The 19857-nt window shown below is 52.9% G+C and overlaps 1 protein-coding gene across 1 annotated transcript; it reads right to left on the reverse strand.

The window, feature by feature from the left end:
• Positions 1–2020: 2020 nt before the first annotated feature.
• On the reverse strand, positions 2021–15850 carry BSND (barttin CLCNK type accessory subunit beta). Its single transcript, XM_005543261.5, has 4 exons — positions 15415–15850; positions 8636–8730; positions 6490–6765; positions 2021–5550 (listed from the first exon to the last, which is right to left on the reverse strand). The coding sequence occupies exons 1-4, from the start codon at positions 15589–15591 to the stop codon at positions 5136–5138; spliced, it is 963 nt and encodes a 320-aa protein (XP_005543318.2). The 5' UTR covers positions 15592–15850; the 3' UTR covers positions 2021–5135.
• Positions 15851–19857: the final 4007 nt, after the last annotated feature.

Consider the following 19857-nt stretch of genomic DNA (forward strand, 5'->3'; position numbering starts at 1 on the left):
GGGCAGTTGGAGCCAGATCATGAAGGGCCTCAAATGCCAGCCTGAGGAATCTGACTTTTATTTTGTGGGCAATAGGGAGTCATGGAAGACGTGGAGGGGTGTGTCTCCCTCCTCACTAGCACAGAGAAAGGCACAGGGAGATGTTCAGTGGAACCTTGCTGCCTGACTTATTGATATTGATTTTTCTCCTGTCCCACTAGGGTCAGAATGGCCTGGGGCTACTGGATGATTCCTAGCAGGAATAGAAGGCCCTGCAGCTCTACCTCCTCTCCTCCATTTAGCTCTTCTCTGCAAGGATGGGCAAATTATTCAGCTTCTCTGAGCCTCAGTTCCTCACCTATAAAATGGGGACAGCTGGGCGCAGTGGCTCACGCCTATAATCCCAGCACTTTGGGAGGCCGAGGCGGGTGGATCATCTAAGGTCAGGAGTACGAGACCAGCCTGGCCAATGTGGTGAAACCTCATCTCTACTAAAAATACAAAATTACCTGGGTATGGTAGCGGGCGCTTGTAATCCCAGCTACTTGGGAGACTGAGGCAGGAGAATCGCTTGAGCCCAGGAGGCGAAGGTTGCAGCGGGCTGAGATCGCACCACTGCACTCTAGCCTGGGCAACAAGAGCGAAACTCTGTCTTAAAATAAATAAATAAATAAAAATAAAATGGGGACAATACACCAACCTTGCAAGCTGCCAGGATGGAATGAAGTCAGTGTGCACAGCACAGCAGGTGCAGCCTTATGACATGGGGACCAGGTGGCATCGTGGAAAGAACACAGCTCAGAGGACCTATGTTGAATCCCAGTTTCCCCCCGGTAATGCCCATCTCTTAGGGCAGATGGAAAGATTAAAATCAACGAAATGATTTATGGGAAGCACCTGACACTCAGCAGATGTCTGGAACCCTGTTTGGCACCTGCCTGACAGCACAAGAAATCCTGCTCCTCCTCCAAGCTTCCGGGGTGCTGTCCCCTCACTCAGCATGCTGCTCCCCTCCTGCCCCGCAGGAGGCATTTTATACGCCTTAGTCCCTGCACTTGCTGTCGGCTCACCTGCCTCTCAGCACTGGGCACACAGACTTTCTTTACCCCTTGCAAGAAGCTTTTACGTGCATCTTCCTCCTGGTGAATGCACCCACCTATTGTTTTATTTATAGGCAGGACAGTGGCTCCTTGCTGCGTAGATGAGAGAAGAGACCCAGAAAGGGAAGAAGACCACCACTGTCTAAGCACCTACAATGTGCCTGAGGCATTATCCTCATTACACCCAGTTCTTCTCCACAAAAGCCCAAGAGGGAGGTATTATCCTCCCCACTGCATAAATGTGGACATTGAGGCTCAGAGATGGGCTGTGACTTGTCCAAGGCCACACAGCAAGGAACTGGCTGAGGTTGAAGGCAAAACCAGGTCTTTCTGACTCTAGAGTCTGGGATTTAGAACAAACATTTACAATGTGGGGTTGACAGATCGGTCCCCCAGGGCTGTTTCACGGACCATATAGGGTAATAGGTGCCGCAAGGCCTTGCATGGTGCCTGGCACACAGGGACTGGAAGCAGAAGTGGAGCCTTGCCCATCCCCACCCAATCTTACAGAGAATAGAGGAGCCCAGGGTGGACTGTGATGTGCCCAAGGTCATGGCGAGCAGTCGGCAGAGCCCAGATTCCCTGTCCCCAGGCCCCTGCCTTCCCTTGCCCACCCTTTCCATTTAAGGGCAGGGGCCATCCCTCCAGGGCCTTTCCCTCCCCAGACAGTGGAAATTCCCAGAGTCCCTCTGACCTGATAGGAGAGTGACCAAGAGCAGGAATTTTCACCCTGGCACACGTACCCGGAGTCTGGGGCTGAACGCTAGAATCCCAGGCTTTGCCACTCCCAAGGGCCCCTCCTGGTCCTTTCAGAGCCTCCCCCATCCTTCTCTCCAGGACCTTCACCAGCACCTTGCTCCTCTCCTGGTGGAGATGGGGTCCCCCAGAGGCTCTGGTGCCCTTAAAGGAGATTGCAAGTTGGCAAGGCCAGGGGCGTGAAGCACAGTGTTTTATGATTTTATTTTATCCTGGGGAAGGTTGAAGACGATGCCCCATCGTAGAAAGAGCCCTGCCTCCTGACAGCAGCCTGTCCAGAGCAAAGGCCCGATCCTTAAACCCCCGCCAAGCCACCGAGCACTGGCCCAAATCCAGGAACAAGTCCTTTCTAACGCCTCTTTCAGAGACTCCCCCTGGCTCGCCGTGGTGTTCATTCCCTCTTCCCGCAAGGAGAAACCCTTGTTTCTTGTTAACCACAGGTGTGCTCCAGGCGGTCTCTGGCTGCAGCGCACTGACAAGATAGGTCCCATCAAATACCCGCATCACTTCCAAGATCCCAAGATATGTGCACTTCGTCTGTCATTTGCACATGAGAAAGCTGAGGGCTACAGAGGCAACCAGACTTGTCAAAGGTCACAGACTAGGTAAGGTAACACATTGTATCATCCAAACGAGATATCTTTGAAAGTGAAAGGGGGCCTCCTCATAACTGAGCAGAGGCAGTCGGTGTCAACCAGGACCTTCCCAGGCAGATCAGATGTGTGGTCTCCCCATCATGCAGCAAGAGCCAGGGAGACCAAGTCTGAGTCTCACCATCTCACTCCACTACCCCAAGCCCCCTTCTGATGCTAACTCTAGGACAGGGTTAGCATCCCCCTGCTGGCAGGCCCAGCAACCAGAGGCTCTTGTTTTAAGTCTAAAGCCCCTGCGGTTGTGGTTCAGGGGTGTGGGGATCACCCCTGAGATTCAGCCCCACACATAACTCCCCATGGTCATGCCACGGCAGTGAGGGATTACTTCCCGAAGAGGGCCTGTGGTGCCCGCCAGGTGTGAGGCCTCATGTATCCTGCCCTGAGGGAATGGGTGGTTTTAAAGAAAAGAATTTGCAGGTGAATGAAGATGACCCCTTTAAATGTTGAAAGTGGTTTTATTTTAGCCCTTGGTGCTGGCGCTCTTTCTGCTGTGGGTTGTAGGCTGCCCTGCCTGCGGCAACAGAGCACAGGAGCGTGCTACCCCTCACCTCATCCGAAGACTCAGCTGTGAGCAGGAAGTCCTGTGCCGTGTCATGCCAGCAGAGAGGGTGTGCCCTGTGGCATCCTTCACTGCAGAGGCAGAAATGGCCCAGAAAGAAAAGAGAGTGTGTTCCCAGGGCCGTGACCTTGTGACCCAGCACACACGGGCATCTCCTTCCCTAGGCCGGGACCCCCAGCCTCAACCCAGAGGCAGAGCCCAAGTGAAGGTCTCCGACTCCCAGGTGGCCCAGGGTGCAGGTTCTGAGGGCGTGGTCCTTGTTTGAGGTAGTGTTACTGCCATTTTCTGTGCAACCGCCAGGATCCTAGGCTGGGGCACAGGCGGGCTTTGCAGAGATCAGCGTAACCATAGCATCACCCTGAGATGGTTGAATAGGGTACAGTGGTGTCTTCAGGGCCTGCAGAGACAGCCTGAGCTATTTACCGCCATGCTCAACCGCCCCAAACAGCTGGGAGCCTGTCACTCTGATGCCTCTGCTGTGTCCATTTTTTACTTCTCTGTTCCCACCTCAGCTTCTGCTCTGTGCTCTGTCTCTCACAGAGAAATCAAGCTCACTAGATTGTGAGCCCTCTGAAGGCAAGGACAGTGTCAGTAGTTCATGTCTCTTTACCCCTAGAGATCACAGCTCAATATTTGGCATACAGTAGATGCTCACTAAATGCCATTCGATTCCAGTTGTTCTGTTTTGAGGCAGGGTCTCACTGTCACCCGGGAGTGCAGTCGTGAGATCTTGGCTCACTACAACCTCCATCTCCTGTGCTTAAGCAATCCTCCAGCTCAGCCTCCCAAGTAGCTGAGACTACAGGCACACACCACCACGCCCAGCTAATTTTTGTATTTTCAGTAGAGACAGGGTTTCCCTATGTTGCCCAGGCTGGTCTCCAACTCCTGGCCTTAAGTGATCCATTCACCTCAGCCTCCCAAAGTGCTCAGATTACAGGCATGAGCCACTGCACCTGGCCAGCCAACTGTTTCAAACTGAAGTGGGCCAGGAAGCTGAATTTCACCTACAATTCCAAGTCAAAGCAAATGTATTCCACAGGCAGGGGTGGGGGTGCTGTTCCTCTGGGGGTTTTTTGCCTGCTTTGTGAATTCATACAGGCTCTCTAAAAGTTTGAATGCCAGAGAGTCAGAGGGCTGTGAGTCTAAAAGTTGGGAACGTGGGGGAGAGTGATTTTTATCTGCAACAGGTTCCTGGGTCCTGGTGAGTTCTGTACACCCTCAATGACCACTGATTCTGGGCCAGGCCAAAGGCCCATCTGGGCACAGGAGATCCCAAGGTGAGTAAAGTCAAGATGCTGCCCTTGAATGGGAGGCAGGCAGCCATGTCACATTGATAAATGTACAGGTCCCAAAGGCAGTGCAGAGAAGCAAGTCCGCCTGGTTCCAGGAGGCAGTGACATCAGGAAAACCTTTCCAAGGGGGTCATCTGTGCAGGGGTTTGAAGGATGAGCATGAATTTGCTAAGCTGAAAAGGGAGCCAAGGGCTTCCTGGTGGAGAACAGCTTAGGCAAGAGTGTGAGCCTCAAGATGGGCAGGGGGCCAGGCTTGGAATCGGAGGAGCAGAGAGAATGAGGTCGGCAGGGGTCAGTCATGGAAGGTTTTGGGTCCTGGCAAAGGAGCAGTAGGAGCTGCAGGAGGAATGTGACCCAGGAGGAGACAAGGCTCCCTCTGCGTAAAGACGGATCACGCCATTGACCAGGTGGACTATAAGACACAATAGGAATGGGAACCCTGAGAGGCCTTCACAAAGGATCGGGGGCCCAGGGGGAGCACCAAGGAAGGACCCTGTCAGAGGTCAGCTTTGGGGGGAGGTGGAAAATGTTTTTGAGGGCTTCAGCTGCTGCAAACCTCAACAAATCATATTTTGCCTTCAAAGGTTGGCCGAAGACAACTAACTATTGGAAAAACGACAGTCCATTGATAGTCACCATCCCCTCCCTGTGCATTTCTTTACCATTCTCAAAATGCTACCATCTCATTGAACCTCCATATCATCCCATTTTGCAGATAGGGAAACTGAGGCCCTGTGATGTTACACAGGGGTTAGCAGCAGTTCTAGACTAGAAGCTACGGAGCACAACCACTTCAGCCCTGGGTGTCAGGCTCAAAACCCAGTTCCTTGTCCGGGAGGGGGTCCCCAGGGCCGTCTGGCAGCCCATAGTACAGGTCTTCCTCTTTCTTCTCAGGTTCCTCCCCACCTGTGTCTGAAGCCTCCTTCTCCTCCACCTTTGTCCTTGGGTACTGCTGCCAGTTGTTGGGCAGGGCTGTTTCCCACTGCTGCCCCTCTTGGGGCTCATCCTCCAATGTTGGGGCATCGATCAGGGCAAAGTCTTGGAAGTGGTCCAGCAGGCACCTGCAGCCCCGAGGTTCCTGTCGTGGGGAACAAGCTTCCTCCCCATCATGTTGAGATGCGTTGGGGCTGCTGCCTTCACTGGATCCCATGTCCAGGTCATCTTGGAAGGAAGCCAAGGGGGCAGGGCCCTGGCGACAGGCCGGAGGGCTGCAGGGGCAAAGACCACAAGGGCAAGGGTATCTCTGAGTCAAAATGCCTGGGTCCACATTCCAGCCACTAGCTACAAAAGCTAGGGTAGGTTAATCCACCTTCCCGGGCCTCAGTTTCCTCCCAATAACAGAATTCACTCCTGTAGTTCTTTCTCAGGTTTACAGCAGATAATATGTGCAGGGCACTTTGCACGGTGCCTGGCACATAGAAAGTGCTCAAGAAATAGGGCTATTATTATGTTATTGGCTGAACCAGGTCACTCATCTACTTCTCCAATTATTCAGGGCTCTCCTCTGTTGTCACAGACCCAGTTACACTGGGGTGTCCCCCTGTGTCTTTGCCTCCCCCATTGGACTCAGAGCTCCTCAGGGGTAGATTCCAGTGAAGTTGGTGCTCAGTAATGTGGATGGAATGAATAAATACACGGATGAACAAGGAGCTCAGTTCACAAACAGACAGGGATGGGAGTGGAGTGGGCAGTGCCTTGCCCAAGGTAACAGAGCAGTTCAGCGGCAGACCCAAATGTGAACTCGGGTCCTCTGACTCCTGGCCCCCTGCTACTCATGACAAGCAAACAGAGACAAGCATTCAGAGACAGCAAGGGCCTACTGGATGCCAGGCACTTAAATGCACTGTCCCAACCCTCAACATGCCTGGGTAGTAGGAATGATCATTCCTGTGTGGGGAAACTGAGGCTAGGGAAAGTAAGGAACCTACCACAGCTACACAGCACAGGAGCTGGGATTTGAACCAAGGCCTGACTCCCAAGCCCATACTCATTTGTCCGCCACACCTCACATCCCAGGGTGTCCCACACCCTCCACTGCCCTCTCCTTCCTCCCAGTGTCCCCACCCACCCCTCGGTGGTCCCCCACTCCTCTCCTTTTTAACCCTTGAACTGGGCAGAAGCCCCTCTCCTGCCCTCTGAGCACTCACCCAGGCCAGTTCTGAGTTAGCTGTCTTTCCCCTTCACTCTCGTCTGAGCCCCTGGGGATGACCACAGTGGCCTCCACCCAGGCCTGAACGTCGCCAAGGCCACCTTCTCCTCCATCACTGGTTCCCAGCTTCAGCTGCCCCGTGTCAGGGGCCAGCAAGGGGCGGGGGTCCTCACTGTAGCTCATGACTTTCATCTGGATGTGGTTGAAGTCAGGCAGGCTCTGGTCATAGGCGGCTTCCTCCCACAGCCTTACATAGGGCGGCTGGGGACTGGGGCTGGAGTGGGAGAGAGAACAGACAGGCGGCAAAGAGTCACTCAGCAAACGTCGGTGTTCTCCCCGGCCCCATTTGCTTTGGGTATGTGGTCTTCCTTCATCTCACAAGAAGCCTCTGGGGGATGTTACTGCGCCCGTTTCACCGATGAGGAGGCTGAGACCCAGCCAGGTGAGTAAATTAAGTGACAAAGCTCTGGCCTGACCCCAAGTCTGACTCTCTATCCAGTGTTCTTTTCACCTGATGCCTCCAAAGTTAACCACAGGATGCAATTGCAAAACGAAGACCAGTTAACACTGAGTTTGCTAGGTCCCAGATGGTGGGTAAAGGCTGAATGCTTATCAACCCAGGATTCTAAACAGTATTCTAAACAATGCCTTCAGGCAGAAATTCTCATTCCCGGTTTACAGACGAGGACACACCCAGCAATGGCAGTCCACAGCAATGCGGCGCTCTTTCCCGCCAGGCTCTGTTAGTTGGCTCATCTAACCCTTACCATAATTACAAGAGATACTATGAGGAAACCAAGGGACAGAGTCTCTAATTGAACCCAGGCGACACGGACCCTAGGTGATGGCACTGGAGCTCCAGACATCATGTTCTCTATGACTGTGCTACAGTCCCTCTGGAAAGTAAGGTTCAGAGACTAGGCCCCTTGCCTAGGGTCACACAGCCGGGAAGTGACTGGGAATAGCTCAGAACTCAGGGTGGCCAGAGCCCCATTGTACCACAGGAGCCCACCCCAAGTAACCGGCCCTGCGACGGAGCTCGGACTGGCCTCCATACCCACGGGGTCTATCCTCTTCATTCCCACTGAGACCATTATTCACCTTGTGTGCCGGGGGCAGAAAATGCCATTATCAACCCCTTCCCCAAGCAAAGCAAAGATCATCCCTGACCCAGCCAACAGACCCTAGGCTTGAAGCCCGGCCTCCTGAGCACAGAGCCACAGCCCAGGGGGCTGCTGGTCCCACTGCCTCTCCAGGGCTGGAGCGTTCTTGGCTATGCCTTGGGAGCCAGGGCTCAAAACCTTCAGGGAGGGAAGCAGTTTGTGGCCAGATCAGGCCTGAAATCAGGCCCCACTTCCACCACTGCTGAGTGCAGGCCCCACTTCCATCACTGTTGCGAGCAGTCCCCGCTTCCATCACTAACTCCCCATGAGGTTTGGGGCTTGTGACTACACTTCTCTGAGCCTCAATCTTCCCATCTGTATAAAGGGCCTAACACTCCCACCTCACAGGGTTTCTATGAGGACTGACGGAGATGATGGGTGCACAGTGCCTAACTCAGTTTCTGGCACACACAAGGCACTAATGATGACAAACACTCATACTCATAGAAGACCTACTGTGTGTCAGGTTCTGTTCTTAGCACTCTACATATATTATCTCACTTAACCCTCCCGAAAGCCCTAGGAGATAGGTACTATTAGTATCCCCATTTTACAGATGAGGCAAAGACAGGTCAGTAGCTTGCCAGAAGTCAAGCAGCGAGTAGGCAGCAGAGCCCTGAGGCTGCGCCTTGGCCATCACCATGCCTCTTGTTTGTCACTAGTAGAAGCAGTTACTCCTGTGACTCTATTTCATCGTTTCTCACAGTACATTTATTTCACTATATGATTTGCTGTGGAGATCTTGTATTCACCATAACGCTCCATCTTGTCCCTGGGCCTCAGTTTCCTCATCTGTACAATGGGAAAAATAATGCGTGACTCACAGAAGTGAGAGTTGAAAACAGTTCATAATTTCTAATAATACATTCTCCGTAAGTGAGAGGGCACACGGCCTTCCTGCCGTCTCTCGCACTCTCCTCAGTCAGGGGAGACTGGCCTATGGGGCTGACTGCTCCCCTCCCCAGAGGGCCTGGCACCTACCTCTCCATCTCAGCAGCAAGCCCGTTCTCCAGCAGGCCCATGGCCTTTGGGGAGAGGATGCCTTGGAAGTCAGAGTCAGCAGGGACGAAGGTGATCTGCAAGCAAAGGAGAGACAGCCTCTGTGCAGTTGACCAGGGTGGGAGGCTACTGTCTGTCCCCTCAGGGAATCGGCAAACCTCTCCATGCACTCTGGGAGATGGGCTGCAACACGGAGGCCTCCCTGCTTGACAGGAGAGGGGCCTACTTGGGGCACAACACCAGTGGGAGGATGGACCTGTGTGCTCCTCCTCCCTCCCTGGTTCTTCATTCATTCAACAAACATTTATTGAGTACCTGCTGTGTGCAGGCACTGTCACAGGCACCAGGAGCGGCAGGGAGTGAAAGAGAACCCTGTCATTGAGGAGCTCACATCTTGTCATTTCCCAGGGGTCTTTGTCCAGCGCCCAGCACACGCCTGGCACACAGTAGGTGCTTCATCCATATGTGGTGAATGAGTGGAAAGCAAGTCATTGTCATGTGTTTTTTGCCACATGGGCTGCAGTGGGTGACCGAGAACTTATGCCTGCCAGCCCCTGTCCCTGAACTTTCAGGAATCAAGAGGTCTTTGCAAGTCCAGCCCTAGGTTGGCACTGCGTGGTTCAGTGGGAGGCAGATCATGAAGGAGGCAGTGGGTGAGGGAGAGGAGCTGTGCCTGTGGGCTCTGGGAGGGGGGTTGAGGATCCCTCCTTTGCCAGGTCCTCACTGGGGGCCCTAGGCAGGTCATCTCTCTTCCCAGTCTCTCTGTGCTCCTCTGTATAACGGGGCTACCCTCGAAGAGATACTTGCACAGCCATGTTCAGAGCAGCACTATTCACAAGAGCCAAGAGGTAGATGCAACCTACGCATCCACTGATGAATGAATGGATAAACAAAATATAGTCAATCCATACAATGAAATACTATTCAGCCTTAAGGATGGAACTTCTGACACATGTTACAACTTCACTGAACCTCGAGGACATTATGCTGAGCAGAAAGACAAATACTGTATGATTCTACTTTTTTGAGGCACCTGGAATAGTCAAATCCATAGAGCCAGAAAGAAGAATGATGGTTGCCAGGAGCTAGAGAGTGGGGTAATGGGGAATTGTTATTTAATGGGTATAGAGTTTTAGCTTTACAAGATGAAAAGCATTCTGGAAATTGGTTGGACGACAATGTGAATGTACTTAGCTGTACTGTACACTTAAACATGTTTAAGACACTAAGTTTTATGTTACACGTATTTTACCAGGAGTTTTTAAAATGGGGCTAGTTATGCCGACCTCCTGAGGTTGCTGTGAAAATTTCATGAGATCATACGTAGGGAATCCCTCAGCATGGTCGCCAGCACATAGTAACTACACAGTAAATCATAACTTGATGCTATTGATGATTCAGTTGTCTGATTTCTCTGAGTCTTGCTCTCCTCAGTTGAAAATTTTTCCAACAAATATTTGTTGAGACCCCACTGTATTATACCAGATTCATAAATAGCACTTCCCTATTCCCCTTCCCATACATCGAAGTGAGTAGAAGACACTTGTCTGCACTAGGAAAGCTCCATTCTGATGGGGAGAAGGGAATGACGGATGGAGGGAGCCTTTGTACTCCTATGAGGAGTGAGCTTCCTCTAGATGTCTAGAAATAAAACAGAGAGCCTGGGCAATGAAGCAAGACCCTGTCTCCAAAAAAATAAATTAAATAACAAACTTAGCCAGGTGTGGTGGTGTGCGCCCGTCATCCCAGCTACTTGGGAGACTGAGGCAGGAGGATTGGTTGATCCCAGGAGTTCGAGGCTGCAGTGAGCTATGATTGTGCCTCTGCACTCCAGCCTAGGTGACAGACTGAGCTCCCATCTCTTAAAAAAAAAGAAAAGAAATAAGGCAGGGGCCTGGGCATCTTCCACCCCCACTAAGGATGCCTTGTACTTCCCAGCTGGTACTGTACTTCCTAGAAGCTGCTTCTTCCTCTGCCTCGTTACCTCATGGCCCAGTCAGCACCATCATCACCACCATCATCATCATCATTATCCTCATCCTCATTACCATCAATCATCACCATACCCATTAACGCCACTAAAATTATCATCACCACCATCACCATCATCACCACTACCATCATCACTATCACCATCATGACCATTACCATCATCATCATCACGTCACCATCATTGACATCTTCATTACCATCAACATTGTCATTACCATCACCATTCTATCACCATTCTCATCATCACCATCTTCACCACCCTCACCAGCATTATCACTATTATCATCATCATCACTTTTATCACCATCACCATTCTCACTGTCATCTTCACTATCACCATCACCGTTCTCACCGCCATCATCACTATCATCATCACCATTCTCACCGTCATCATCACTATCATCATCATCATTACCATTCTCACCATCGCCATCCTCACCATCACCATCTCCTAATCACCATCATCGTCATTATCATCACCATCCTCACCATCACCATCTCATAATCACCATCATCGTCATTATCATCACCATCCTCACCATCACCATCCTCACCATCATCATCACTGTCATTGTCATCATGTTCATTATCACCATTACCATTCTCACCATCACCATCCTCACCATCATCATCATCATCATCATCACCATCCTCACCATCACCATCTCATAATCACCATCATCATCATTATCATCATCATCACCATTCTCACCATCACCATCCTCACCACCATCATCACTGTCATTGTCATCATCACCACTATCACCATTACCATTCTCACCATCACCATGCTCACCATCATCATCACTGTCATCATCACCACTATCACCATTACCATTCTCAGCATCAACATTTTCACCATCACCATCCTCACCATCATTATCATTATCATCATCATCATCGTCACCATTCTCACCATCACCATCTCATAATCACCATCCTTACCATAATCATTCTTACCAGCACCATCACTAACATCATCATCATCATTATCACCATCACCATTCTCACCCTCACCATCCCCACCACACTCTCATTATCACCATCATATCATCATCACCACCCCTAGGAAAAACTTAGAGAAGGAGAGGATGGAGCATCTTAAAATACAAGTTTTTTAACGAGGAGAGACAGGCAGAGTTGAAGCTGGGGAGGGGATATCAGACCATGGAGACCATCAGAACACCAAACTAAGAAGCTTAGCCTTTCCCCAGGAGCAATGGGGAGTCCTGAAGGACTCTCAGCAGGAGAGTACACTGTCAGATTTGTGTTTAGACAGAAAACTGAGCAATCTCAGGAGGAAGGGAGGCTACCAGTCAGGACCCTGGTCCTGGGCTACAGCACAGCAGGCAGGAGTGAGGAAGGGCAGATGCGTGGGCAGAGGCCCTACTCTCTCTGCCACTCCTTTCCCTGCTCACAGCTCTCCCCCCGCATCTTCACTAATGGGTTCAGCACCTCCAACTGCCCTGATTTGCCCTGATCCCCTCTCCTCTCTCGTGCCTGAGGCCCAGCTGACCACCAAATCTGACCAGGTCTACTTTAGAAATTCAATAAGATAACCTGGGTGGAAGTGCTGGTGCTACGCCTAGCCACAGCGGGTATCCTAAGTGTAGTGAACTGTAAATGTCACCTTAGTTCCTACAGCTTTGGGTTTAAATTCTCCATTATTCCAGATGACTCTCAACTCTCACCAAGACCAGAGAAGAAGCCTCCCCACTGGTGTGGCTGCCCCCGGGCCTTCCTTCTTCTGGATGTCTTTCTCAAACTGCAAAGCTGGTCACGTCCCATAAAGGACAAGTTCCAAATTCCTTGCCATGGCATCCCAGGCCCTGAAGAGCTGAGCCCCACTCCCTCCCCACCTTTTCCTTCCTCCCCTCTGCCTCTCATAGCCACAATGGCCCACTTGCCTTATTCTTTCACCATATGGCTTTGATCATGCTGCTCTTCTGCCTGGAATGTCTTTCCCCATCTTCTCTGCCTGGTGAACTCTTATTGCATCTACAAAGCCCAGCTCACCTTCTCTGTGAAGCCTATTTCCTCCCCTTCAGGCAGCAAATAGTCTCTCCCACGAGACCTCTAGCCCCTAAAAGACATGGACAGCTTAATGCATGTTGGTATTGGCTACCCCTCACCCCTGTATCCTATTTAGCTAATTCTATTCCCTTGTACTTATAGCTCCCCATCTATCCAAACTTTCCATGGGTCTGGCACAGAGAGCAGTAGGAGGAGGCTGAGGGGAGGACAGGCAGGAGCACTGCAGGCAGTGCTGACCCAGGCACCAATGAGACCACGCGGGATCCAGGGAGCTTTGCCTCTAGAGTATCTCCCTGGTTTATAAGGTGCTTTCCTCTCTTGCCTTATTGGAGTCAATTTGTGCTGGCTCTACCAGCCTGCATCTCCGAAACACACACTCACACACACCTGCACTCCTGCAGAGGCCTGCCCAGTGCAACAAATACCAATCCTCAATCCTGAGAACAATGCCTTTACATATGTTCCATGTCAGGCGTGATGCCAGGTCTCCCCCAACACACACACACACACACACACACACACACACACACACACACACACAGGATCCCACTGTGTTCTCCCAATTGGCCGTACAAGGCTCAGAGCTGGTGGGGAGGGACTCCTTCTGCCAAGGTCACAGAAGTGGGACATGAAGGAGCAGGGATTTGAATCTGGGCCTGGAGGTCACCACAACATGTGCCATTTCCAGCCCACCACGCTGCCTCCACAGCACGTGAACCCATGAATCTATCAACAGTTACTCATTAATACCCAGCAATATTCCCTCCTCCCCTCCTCTCCCCTCTACTGTCACTCCCATCAGCCTGCCCACCGCCCCAGAGCCAGCTCTGTTTAAGAGGGGGGGAAGGGAAGGATGCTCCCTCCACACCCCTGCCTTTCCTCTGCTGTCCCCCAGGGTCCAGCCTCCTCACTGGGAGGATTATGATGGCAGTGGTGACATGGGTGGCTTTGGCCCCAAGGACTTCTCCCAGTGACCTCTGCTCAGGGAATTGCACAGACAGAGGCAAGTTGACTGTAAACTGCCTGCTAAATGACTACAAACCAGCCCAGACCGCTCCAGCAATGAACAGAACGACAGCCCAGGGCTGGCCCATGGAGGGGGCAGGGCTGGGGAGAGGCTGCCCAGGTCCCGGGGGAGCCATCCCTCTCCTTCCCTGAAACCCTGAGCACAGCCACCCAGGTGGGAGGAGAGGAGGTGTGGGGGTTGCTGAGGGCTGCCTGGACCTGGAGCCCTAAATACTAGGTACAGCAGGGCCCCCAGGTATACCCGCTTCCCGACCCCCTTCTCCTAACTCACACAGTATACAAATGAGGAAACTGAGGTGCAGAGAGGAAAGGTGCCTGAGCAAAGTCTCCCAGGCTGTTAGAGACAGAGCCCAAGTTAGAGTCCCTATTTCCCACCTTATCTCCCTGGGTCTATACCTGACCAGCTATGTGACCTTATACGTCACTCAACCTGTCTAGGCATTGAAGATTCACAACTCCTGGCATTTCCATTCCACAGAGCTGTTGGGCGGATCAATATCGGTCACAGTGGTAGCCCTTCATCTATATATAACACCTTACAGTTTACAAAATATTCCTATATCTCACCTCTTCTCTGATCTTTATAATGACCCTGTGAAGCTCTGTGCAAAATAGGGGCGGGGGTCCCAATTTCAGATGAAAAAAATGAAGCTCAGAAAGACAAAGGTCATAGAGAGTTTGGAACGGGACTTGAACTAGAACCCAGGACTCCCAAACGAGTGCTCTTCCCAGCACTAAATTACACATAAGGCTGGGAATGCATGAAGACTCTAAAGGATACTGCCCAGTGCATGCCACCAAGGTTAGACCTGACCTGCCCTGGAGCTCTCAGCCGCTCTGGGACCCAGAGGTAGAAGACCCAAGGTGAAGAGTGACGTGTAAGTCACACGCATCTGAGCTCCAAACCTTGCTCGTTAGCTGTGCAGCCTCTCTTGGACCTCAGAAGGGCTCAGAAGGTGGAACTACAGAAGGCACCAAAAGGCTTAGGATGAGGGCTGAACTGCACCCTGAATGCAGGAGTGCCTGGCAAGGGGTCAGCACTCATTAGCTTTTGTTTCAAGCACATGAACGGTGTGTTGTGTTTACTGTGTCTACACCATAGCTTCTGGTTCAGGGCTCCAAATCCAGAGGCATTCTGACCAACCCTTAGGCTAAGGGAGGGAGGGATGGATGGATGGATGGATGGATGGATGGATGGATGGATGGATGGATGGCTGGATAGATGGATGGATGGCTGGCTGGCTGGATGGATGGATGGATGGATGGATGGCTGGCTGGCTGGCTGGATAGATGGATGGATGGCTGGCTGGCTGGCTGGCTGGCTGGATGGATGGATGGATGGATGGATGGCTGGCTGGATAGATGGCTGGCTGGCTGGATGGCTGGCTGGCTGGATAGATGGATGGATGGCTGGCTGGCTGGCTGGCTGGCTGGCTGGCTGGATGGATGGATGGATGGATGGATGGATGGCTGGATGGCTGGATGGATGGATGGATGGATGGATGGATGGATGGCTGGATAGATGGATGGATGGCTGGCTGGCTGGATGGTTGGGATGGATGCTCAGGAGAGCAGAGAGAAGAACGAGTCAAAACGAGAAGAATGAAAAGACAACTACAGGTTAGGGGGTGAGGCATGGCATAGAGGCCCAGTGTTCAGCCCTCCTGGCCCCAGCTGACCTGGCCCCACCCAGCCCCACTACCACCTACCTTGGGGTAGCACTGGCACATGCTCCAGATGATGCCCCCAATCACCATGATGCTGCCCATGGCATAAAAGGTGCCGTAGACTTGGGGCCGATCATGGCTCATGAGGAATGTACCGAGGGCCAGCAGGAAAAGCCCCAGCACAATGAAGCCGATTCGGAAGGTCTTCTCATCAGCCATGCTGCCTGGCCAGGCCCTGGCCTGCACACCCCTGCAGGAGGAGGCGGCTGTAGTTCAGCCGAAACACCCAGACAGGCTCACACAGGGAGAGAAGACACTGCAACCGCTGCAACTCGAGGCTTCAAGGGAGAGCAGGATCCCTTTCAATCCAGCTCCAGTCCCTGGGCCCACCAGTTCAACAGGGCTGGAGGCGGCTCGCTTCAACAGACCCACATACCAACCCAGCCACCTTTCCTCCTCGCCCTCTCAGCTTCCCTCTGGGCCTGGCTGCCTGGAGTGTGTGTGTGAATCTGAGTGAGGGAGCACGCAGGGGAGGGAGACTGGGAGGTTATGGGGGCTGGGCCCCAGCCAAGGCTTTGACATCACCTCATTTGCCTACTGTGGGGCTGAGCTGGGTGGACAGGCAGCCTCATACCTTCCAGCTCTGGGAAACAGGGTGCAGTTCTGCAGCCGAGAGCCGTTAGAATGCTGTTGGAGGATTCCCGGATTCCACAGGCTGGCATTTCAGAATCCTGAAGAATTCTACACTCTTCAAGGACATGTGCCTATCCAGGGTTCAGGAATAATGGCCCATATTTACTGGCTGGTGACTCTGTGCATGGCACCATTCTAAACATGTTACAGCTATTAACTCATTGAAGGGAACCCCATGAGGCAGCTACTACTATCCCCACTTTACAGAGGACCCTGGGACACAGAGAAGTAACTTGCCCAAGGTCACACAGCTAGAGATGGTAGAGCTGATGGGATGTGAACCCAGAGGCCGTGGGCCTAGCCACAGCGTGATACTGCTCAATTGCAGCTTGAGGGTGAAGAGTGCGGCTCTGGTGGCAAGGCAGGCTGTCTGGGTTTGGATTCTGCCTCCTCTGCTGTGGGGCAGCGTGGTCATGATCAGGTTACCTGCCTCTACCTCAGTTTCCTCCTCTGTAAAATGGGAATACTAATGGTACCGCCCAGGATTGGTGCTGTCTCCAGGCCTGGCCTCCTTGGGTTCCTCCATCCCCTTCACTTTCACACGCTGTGCACCACCCAGCTCTGCTTTCAATGAGCTGCTCCCCACCCACCCCTAAGGCTCTGGGAATTAGTGCCCCTCCAGGGTGTGAGTGACAGATAGCCACTTCCTCCATTTCCTTGCAGCCTGATCTAGGAAGACGCCTTCCTAAGAATAACACTAATGAGGCGTTTTAGTCCTGGGGACAGGCTGATGGAAGAAATCAGATTCCTTTACAGGATTACAGGAAAATGAGGACCACTGGTCTTTTCAAGAGAACGTTCACTTGGCGTTTACATGGGGTTAAATCGCCGATGCAGCATAAAAGGCTTTGGCTGGACTTCCTCACTTGCTGGGCTTGGGGATTTCCTGTTGGCTGTCATCACCTTGTCCCCTCCCAGCAGCAGGGCTGCCCTTGTTCCCTAACCCCACACCTGTGCTCACAGCTGCCCCTCTAACTGGTTGTCCTTCCCACAGTGCCTTTTTCCAACAGGGGTTTCTCCTTCCCCACACCCACCATCGCCAGCCCTCAGAGTCCAGGTGCACTTGACAGTTGGCAGAGGAGGTCCTGGAGGGAGCTCGGGGGCCCTGGCTGAGCGATGGCTGAGGGGCAGGAAAGGGCTGAGTTATCAGGTCATGTCCAGGTCTGGTTCTCAGGGTGAGCTCAGGCAGGTGACTCTGCTCCGGGCTTGAGTTTCGTTAACTGCAGATCGGGGGTAGGTATTAGGCCACCTCCCAGGTTTTGTACAGGGAAGGGACATAAAGGGACTGGGAAAAGGCAAGTGCTTTGTAATCTGTGACTATTAACAAAGCAGGATCCTCCAGGGAAACATTATTATCATCATCTACTACAGGCTCAGAGAAGGGAAACGGCGAGTCCCTCGGCGAGTCCCGTGTCACCTAGCCGGTGTCCCTCTCTGGAAAGGAGACGGAGGCCCAGAGGGACCTCGGCCCGCCTGGCCCTGGAGCCCAGGCGGGAACGGTCTCCGCAGCCGCGGTCCTGCAGGGCCTCCTGCGCCGCCCGGCGCTGGGCAAGACCCTTCCCCCCGGGGCGGCGGCTGGGCTCGGACCTGGTGATGAGCAGTCGCGGCGGGGATTGGAGTCATTCGCCCCCGTTTCACAGGCGAGGAAACCGAGCCCGCGGAGTGGCAGGGGCTGGCTAAGGTCTCCCTCAGCTGAGTCGGCGGCTGGGCGGTGACGGGACCTCCCCTCCCAGCCCCATGTAGATGGATCTGGTCTTCAGCCATTCTTCAGAGGCCTCGCGGTCACCCGGGTACTCTCCTCCTCTCGCGCCTTTTCTTTCCTCTACACTGCCCAGCCTTCTTTGCCCCTTTTCTCTCTGAGTCGCTTCTCCTCTTAAAACAAAACAAAACAAAAAACAAAATAAAACGATAACAACGAGTAAGAAATTCAGTATCAAGTAGGAAGCAAGTAGGCACTCAGGAAAATGGGTCTCACCTAAGCCCTTCCACAGAGTCAGGCTAGGGATTAAGTAAGGACATGTGTGTAGGGTGCGCTGGAAATGTTCGGGTGCAGCAGCTCCCCCTCCTCTCCTGCAGTGCCTCCCCCGGCTCCGCGCCCCGCCTTATTTCACCTCCCCCGGGCCACTTGGGGGACAGGGGAGCAGAGCGGGCGGAGTCTTTCGTTGTCCAGCAGAGGGCGCGCTAACCCCTGCTTTCGGGATCCTCCTTGCGAGCAGGCTCTCAAGGGAGACCTCCGAGGCAGGGAAGGAAAGAGCACGCCCATTTGACAGAGATAGACACCGACGCCCATGCAGGCAAGGCGAGCAACCCAACGTGGCAGAACCTGGGAACAGACAGTAGAGCCAGGAGTCCACCCAGGTCCCCAGGCAGTCTCTGGTTGAGTCCCCACTGTGTGGGGGGACACTGAAGGGTTAGGAACTCGCAAACACAGGGCTTAAGGGATGGATGGCGTTCAATCCTAACTTCTGGGGCACAATATGGTAATGGCTCTGCGATGCGTGCGAGGTCCCGAATGTGCACAAAGCAGAAAGAGGAACAGATGGGAATGAGGGGTGAAGGGACAGATTCACAGAAGGGACCCTTGAGAAGGCAGATGGAGTTCTGATGGGGCAGGAGAAGCCTTCCAGGCACAGAGGCCAGCATGTGCAAAGGCACTGAGGCACGTACCCACCAACACATGGCTGGCGAGAAAGCTCTAAGTGCTGTGCACAGGCTGCCTGCATTGTGTCTTCCTCCCCAGATCTGCCCCTCCCACAACCCCATCTTTCCAGTTAGTGATCCATGCCACCGACCTCACCTCCTCCCTCACACCCACATCCTATGGGCTCTACCTCCAACACGTAAAAATCCAATCACTTCTCACCCCTCACGACTGCTTGTCATCGGGTCTGAGCCTCCATCATCTCTTTCTCTCCCTAACTGGTCTCTACTTCCATCCTTGACCTCTGAAGTCTCTTTGCAACCCCAATACTGGGTCAGAACATGTACCTCTTCTGCACGGAGCCCTGTAATGGCTTCCCATCTCATCAGAGTAAAAACCAAATGCTTTAAGATGACCCAAAGGCTCTGGATAATTGGCCCACGCTGCCTGCATATCAATCCTCTGAGCTTGCCTCCCGCCACGCCCCCTCTCACTCACCCACTCCACCACCCTGGCCCCATGCTGTTCCCGGAACACGCATGCACCCCAGGACCTCCGCACCTGCTGTTCTTTCTGCCTGGAGTGCTATCCTTCCTGTAGCTGCATGGCTCCCTCCCTTACCTCCTTCAGGCCTTTGCCCAAATGTTGCCTTCACAGTAAGGTCTTCCCTGATTCTGCTATAAAACTGCAGAATCGCCTCCCCAGGGGTTCCCTGTATTCCTTTCCCAATGTTTCTCCATCGTGCTCACAGCCACCCATCATACTATATGTGTGATTTATCTTGTCTCTTGTCTGTCTGTCTCCCCCAGCTAGAACTCAAGCACCCACAGAGTGGGGACTTTGTTTTGAGCACTGCTCTATCCCCAGGGGCTAGGACAGGGTAGGCTCTGGATGCTCATGTGAATAGAGGGATGGAATCTGTGTCCGTGGGAGAGAGAGGCCGGAGAGGAAATGCAGGCAGGAAACCTGCTGGGGCTAAGGTGTCTGACATTTTTCACAGAGGTTATGCAGGGGAAAGACGAGAACCAGATTTTAATGTTTCAGTTAGAGAAAGATCCCAGTGAGCAGCGATGAGCCACTGATGGGGTAGCATAGGGATTTCTGACTGGGATGGGCTGATTTAAGGGGAGAGCTCCAGGGGCAGGGGTCAC

This window comes from Macaca fascicularis, chromosome 1, assembly GCF_037993035.2.
Source record: "Macaca fascicularis isolate 582-1 chromosome 1, T2T-MFA8v1.1".
Classification (NCBI taxonomy): Eukaryota; Metazoa; Chordata; class Mammalia; order Primates; family Cercopithecidae; genus Macaca; species Macaca fascicularis.

What these genes read in the sequence shown, in the direction of transcription:
- BSND (XM_005543261.5), bottom strand. Translation starts at nt 15,591, where the DNA reads ATGGCTGATGAGAAGACCTTCCGAATCGGCTTCATTGTGCTGGGGCTT. An exon ending in CTTGCTGCTGAGATGGAGAG is followed by an intron (nt 6,766 to 8,635) that starts GTAGGTGCCAGG and finishes CTCCCACTCCAG; the next exon opens with CCCCAGTCCCCAGCCGCCCT. An exon ending in CTAACTCAGAACTGGCCTGG is followed by an intron (nt 5,551 to 6,489) that starts GTGAGTGCTCAG and finishes TTGCCCCTGCAG; the next exon opens with CCCTCCGGCCTGTCGCCAGG.